The sequence below is a fragment of the Furipterus horrens genome, unplaced genomic scaffold (assembly GCF_987537825.1).
Source record: "Furipterus horrens unplaced genomic scaffold, mFurHor1.1.pri manual_scaffold_7, whole genome shotgun sequence".
NCBI classification, from domain to species: domain Eukaryota; kingdom Metazoa; phylum Chordata; class Mammalia; order Chiroptera; family Furipteridae; genus Furipterus; species Furipterus horrens.
Genome location: NW_028327177.1, coordinates 137,739,078 through 137,745,077, shown reverse-complemented (window position 1 = coordinate 137,745,077; position 6,000 = coordinate 137,739,078). Strand labels below are relative to the sequence as shown.

The window sequence follows — 6,000 nt, the reverse complement described above, 5'->3', positions numbered from 1 at the left end:
TCTCTTGGCCTCAGTTCCCCCTTCTGTAAAACGAGCGGGGTCCAGGTGAGCACCAGGTGAGACGTCGCAGGCTCTCCGAGGCGTGACAAAGGAATCGTCTCTGGACCCTTCTGCCTCCCTCCGAGGACGCAAGCCTCCCACAGCGCCTTCTCTGCTTGGAGTCCAGCTCGGGCAGTGTCTCTGGGCCGCCAGCGCGCAGACTTCCCGGGCCCGGCCAACACCCTGCCCGGATCTTCCGATGACACCCCTCCTCCCGGCCTGGCCCCCGAGGTGGCCTCAGAGTCCCTGCGCTGTACCCCGCATCTCTCGGGTGGAACCCCGCCCTCCCCCAGTCCCCCAGCTAAGCGGGCGGAGGGCGGGGCGGGGCGGGGCGCGCGGGAGGCGGAGCCGAGCCGGGGAATCCTGCTCCGGGCGAGCGCCGGACCCCGCAGAGCAACCGTGCCGTCCGAGGGCCCCCGCGCCGGGGGCGGCGGGGAACCCCAGAGCAGCCAAGCCAGGAAGGATCCCCGCGCCGAGCGAAACGCTGCCGCCGCCTCCGCGCCGCCCCCGCGGGCTGCCAGGTGCCCGGCCACCCTCTCTACGCCCGGCCGCCCGCTCCTGCGGTCCCGCCGTGCGCCCACCAGCCGGTCTCCCGCACGCCATGCAGCCGCCGCCGGCCCCGCGCGCGTGAGGCGTCCGCCGCAGGCCATGCTGCCCCTGCTCGCCGCGCTGCTGGCCGCCGCCGGCCCGCTGCCGCCGGCCCGCTGCGGGGTCGCGGACGCGCCGGGCCTCTTCGGGGCGCCCCCCAACGCCTCCGTCAACGCGTCGTCCGCAGGCGAGCCCGCCACCCCGCGGCTGCTGCCCTCGGCGGCCGCCGGGGGCCCCGAGCGCGCGGGCCCGGAGGAGGCGGCGGCGGCGGCACCGTGCAACATCAGCGTGCAGCGGCAGATGCTGAGCTCGCTGCTCGTGCGCTGGGGCCGCCCGCGGGGCTTCCAGTGCGACCTGCTGCTCTTCTCCACCAACGCGCACGGCCGCGCCTTCTTCGCCGCCGCCTTCCACCGCGTCGGGCCGCCGCTGCTCATCGAGCACCTGGGGCTGGCGGCCGGCGGCGCGCAGCAGGACCTGCGCCTCTGCGTGGGCTGCGGCTGGGTGCGCGGGCGCCCGCCCGGCCGCCTCCGGCCCGCCGCCGCCGCCGCCTCCGGGGCGCCCACCGCGCTGCCCGCCTACCCTGCGGCCGAGCCCGCCGGGCCGCTGTGGCTGCAGGGCGAGCCGCTGCACTTCTGCTGCCTGGACTTCAGCCTCGAGGAGCTGCAGGGCGACTCGGGCTGGCGGCTGAACCGCAAGCCCATCGAGTCCACGCTGGTGGCCTGCTTCATGACCCTGGTCATCGTCGTGTGGAGCGTGGCCGCCCTCATCTGGCCGGTGCCCATCATCGCCGGCTTCCTGCCCAACGGCATGGAGCAGCGCCGGACCGCCGCCAGCGCCGCCGGCGCCACCCCTGCCGCCGTGCCCGCGGGGACCACCGCCGCCGCCGCAGCCGCTGCCGCCGCCGCCGCAGCCGCCGCCGTGACCTCGGGGGCCACGAGCAAGTGACCCGCCCCGCGCCTCCCTGCGCCCGCCCGGCGTCCGCGCTCTGCTCTCGGGGGCCCTTCCCGCCGGGAGCTCGGCCGGTGTGCTTCGTGCTGTAGTGACCGTTAGCTCTTCCGGGGAGGGGCTCGCCAGGAAGGTTCGGGCGTGTTTGAAAAGCGAGGTTTGTGCTGCGCTCTGGCTCCGAAAAGATGCCACCAGCCCTGGCACTTGACGAGGGTGGGATCCGCCGCCGGGAAGACGGAGAGGAGGGACATGGGCCCTTTCCCCTCTATTGCACCCCCTGCCCTCCTCCCTCCCGCACCCACGTGCCCTATATTCATGGCAGAAAATGACCAAATCCTGTGTATTTGTTTTATATATTTAATAACTGTTTTAAATGAAAGTTTTAGTAAAAAACAAATCAAATTGCTATTGCTGTAGTAAGAGAAGTTCTTTGTATCCAAACAGTATTTGAAGTTTGTTTGTTTTTTAAAATTTATTTAAAAGGGGGCGGGCGTGGGAACGATTTAACACCGATATATTGTTACCGCTGAAAATGAACTTTATGAACCTTTTTCAAGTTGATCTATCCAGTGACGTGGCCTGGTGAGCGTTTCTTGTATTTCTATGGTTTTTCTTTTTCTTCTTCTTTTTTTTTTTTTTGGCTTTTAATACAGACATTTTCCTCCAGAGTTGCGTATGTAGCTTTTTCTTTATTTGACTTAAGAAAAATAATCCAAGAATTGTAAAATGTTCCCCTGAGACGTGGAGGGAGGGATTTGCCAGGAAGGGCTCCTTCTGTCTCTCTCTTACCTGGCTGGGGGTTGGGGGGGGCAGGGACAGGTTACTTGTCCTGATAGCAGTTGCTTTGCCTGGCACCACACTGTCCCCATTCCCACCCCCTCAGCTCGCTGCCATTGGTCATGGTGGCAAACAGGGTTTTTATGTGACTTGTCTCTTTATCCACTGACCCAGGCTCTGCAAAAAACCCAGTAAAGTACCAAAATGGAAAAATCATACTTATTCTGAGCCGAGCGTGTAGATTTCCTTTTCACTTGTGTAAACTTTAGCACATGAACACATATCAAAAGCAGACCTTAAAACCTGAGATATTATTTTGGCATTAAGATTCTTTTATTAATCCTCAGTTGAGGACAATTTTTTCATTGCTTTTAGAGAGAGAGAAACATTGTGAGAGATAAGTGTTGACGGGTTGCCTCCCATACTCTGCCTGACTAGGGATCACAGGCACCTAGCCCCAGGGACTGAACCCAAAACCTAGGTAATGTGCCTAATGGGGAATCGAACCCGCAGCCTTATGGTTATGGGATGACACTCCAACCAACTGAGCCACACCAGCCAGGGCAAGAGGATTATTTTTTAAGGTAAATTCTTGGGGACTAAGTAGTTAGTGACCACATGGCTTTCCTCAGTCCTGGCCCCCATGTTACAGTGTCTGCTGGGCAATAGTTCCACATTTGTCCTGCTTTTTGGAAGAGTAAATGAGAAGTTCTTCAGGAGACTTAATGCCAAAACCACCTCAACAGCTGCTCTTTCTAGCTCCCTCTCCCTGCTCTTGATACTGTTCTAGAGCCCCAGTTCTCAATGTGTGCTTCCTGGGCCAGCAGCAGCAGCAGCATCTGGGAGCTTGTTAGAGATGCAGAACTGGGGCCCCACCCACGACCGACGGGCTGAAACAGAAACTCGGGGGTGGAGCCCAGCAGTCTGTTTTAACAAGCCCACTGATGGATTCTGATGCATTTCCAATCTGAGAACCGTCAGCATATGTTGCCTCCTTTTATCGTGAGATATCACTATTATACCAAAGAAACAGGAGCCTTTATTCATGGGAATCTGTCTGAAGGAGAGGCTGGTCATTGCCCTGCAGGGTCAGCTGCCCCTCCGGCTCTTTGGGGTCCAGGGCTATCTCTGATAGTCCAGCCTCTCTGACAGTGAAGAGGTTCAATGCAATGCAAATCCCTTCGCCTTGCGATTCACCGTCAATCTTCTGCTCCAAAGCAAGGTGGGTTGTGAACTACCTTCGTCTCCTACCCTGTGTTAACTAGCAGGAGAAAATCAATAACTGCTCATCTTGGTCTGTTTTAATATAATCATAGCATTTGTGAGTCTGGAAGACACATTAAGCATTCCTGGTACAACACACACGCAGTCACTCTCCCTGCTTTTTCCCAAGGTGGAAATTGAGGCTCAGAGGGGTTCAGCATTTTGCCTACAGTCACACAGCTACATGGGGAGGCAAACCTGAGACCAAACCTGGGTCCTCTGCCACCCTGACCGGCCTTTTTACATCACCAGAAGCTTCCTCTCCTAGGAGAATTAGGAGCTAGCCACTCAAGGTCTGCTTCTCCGCTGACCCACCCCTGTCACTGTCAGATTCTATGAGTTGCAAACCCAAAGGGGCCAGGGAGCATTAATTTTAAATGAGACACTTGGCACTTAATATAACTTTATATATTCATGCATTCATTGGGTGGGCCCTAATGAATACTTTCTTAGGGTGAGTTTGAAATACCAGTATCTATTACTACAGCAATAGACCTTCCTAAAGGAAGGTTTTCAGAATTGCTGAAGAACCTGTGGGGAGAACACATGTGTGCACACACCTGTGTGTGCGTACATACATGTATAAATCTGATGGACTGGTTAGTTCTCCTTTATGCTGATTTTGGCTGTTTTCTGAGAGCTCGAGCTCCAGAAGGAGACTACAGACTGAGGACGGAGCCTGTGTCCTTAGCGTCACTTTCAGTTGGGACCATCCATTCGGTAAAGGAAGTCAGGTGTAGGCAGCGTCAGCTGCGGGGTCTGTGCCCTCTAGCCACTTCGGCTGGCATCATCTCGGCGGTGAAACGCTTCCCAGGATGCATTGTACTGAAGGTCAGTCACTACTTCGACAGAAGAAGAAGCATGCCAGTGCAGCCTGTGTGCATGTGTGTGCAGAATCCCCCGACACCAGCCCGTTTTTAAAGCCTCCTAGGGATGGCTGGAGTTGCTAGTGACGTAGCTAAAAATGGAATTGTGCTGCACGTAATGGGTTTTAAAACTTTTCTGATTATACAAGTGCTACATCATAGAAAATGAGAAAATACCCTTCATTAAGATCAACGAATTAATATCAGCAACAATCCCAGCACCCATAAGTGACCATGGCTAATATTTGTCAAAAATGTTCAAATGCATATATTATACCTATTTCAACCCAGCAGGTGCTTCTAAAGGCTCTGCTTTCCCCACTCAGGGCCTCTGGTGGTCCCTCCCTCTGCAGAAGGTAATTGAGGGCTTCTCAGGGCAATGGTTTATAAAGGCTGACATGCAGGTCAGAGATTAGCTGCACAGGATATTGAAATCCATCTGAGGACCAAAGGCCCGATGGAGATGGGGAGCGGGGGTGATGTGCTATCTTTCCCATCCCAAGTTTATCAGCTCCAGACACATCAATGCCAGACCGAATTTCCCATCCCTTCTAGAGAAAGATCTCTGCTCTCGAGATTGAGGTCCCAGATGTGGCCGATAAGGAACGGAACATAACCTCACAGGATGAACAACGCAATTCATCTCCTTGAGTCGTAACCACAGAGCCGCCTTACAGTGCCTGGGTCTATCCGATGCCTTGGGCGCAAAAATGAATTCTGAGATTCAGAAAGCAAGAAGGATATTGTGTCTGTCCAATGCTGCCCAACAAGCGGTCACGGCTCCACACGGCTGGGTAAGAGCCGAATTCAGATGCCTTGCTGCAGAGGTGGGTGCTGAGGACAGACCACCCAGAGAGAGGAAGTAGATGAGCCATTGGCTCAAGACAGGAACTGTCAATATGTCAAAATGTACTCGGTACCACGCGCAATAAATGGACTGTGTTAAGGTTTTTGGGGATGGATCTTGTCCAGGATTGGGTTCCCTAGAAGCAAAGCCTCGGATGGAGGGACTCACACAAGGGAGTATTGCAGGTGGGGGGCATTACGGAGCAGGAATTACACCCCAGCGCTGCCCCACCTGGAGGGAAAGGTCTTTGTCTTCCCACTTCAGTCACTGGGCAGGGTCTTGGCGTTGGGAGCTATACACCCCCCTGGCTGCTCCCCTTTCACTGGGCCCAGCTCTCCAGAGAAGGAGGACCGGAGAGATATTAGCCGCCCACCCTTGCAGCAGCTGGAGAATGGGACTGCGAAGCGAATCTGGGCAGGGCCCCACTGCCCTCACTGCAGACCTCCCATTGCTCTCGAGTCCCATTCCCAGCACCTGGCAGGGTGGGGAGTGAAGCTCAGCGGTGCCAGTTGAACTTAAACTCCCTATGTGGTCTGCGTGCTGACTTCCGGGCCTCTGCCCATCTCAGGTGAGGTCTGGCTGGCTGGTGTAGCCTCTGGGTGTCCTGCACTTGGGCCGACTGCAATGCAGCTGGCTGCGTCATGCTGGCCCTCCCTGATGAGGCCAGAAGTCCCT

The 6,000-nt window shown here is 56.6% G+C and overlaps 1 protein-coding gene across 1 annotated transcript; it reads left to right on the top strand.

Moving 5' to 3' along the window:
* The first annotated feature begins 368 nt into the window (after positions 1 to 368).
* TMEM158 (transmembrane protein 158) lies at positions 369 to 2,237 on the top strand. Its single transcript, XM_090283056.1, has one exon. It carries the CDS (start codon positions 688 to 690, stop codon positions 1,570 to 1,572), a length of 885 nt encoding a protein of 294 aa, XP_090139182.1. The 5' UTR covers positions 369 to 687; the 3' UTR covers positions 1,573 to 2,237.
* Positions 2,238 to 6,000: the final 3,763 nt, after the last annotated feature.

What these genes read in the sequence shown, in the direction of transcription:
- TMEM158 (XM_090283056.1), top strand. Translation starts at nt 688, where the DNA reads ATGCTGCCCCTGCTCGCCGCGCTGCTGGCCGCCGCCGGCCCGCTGCCG.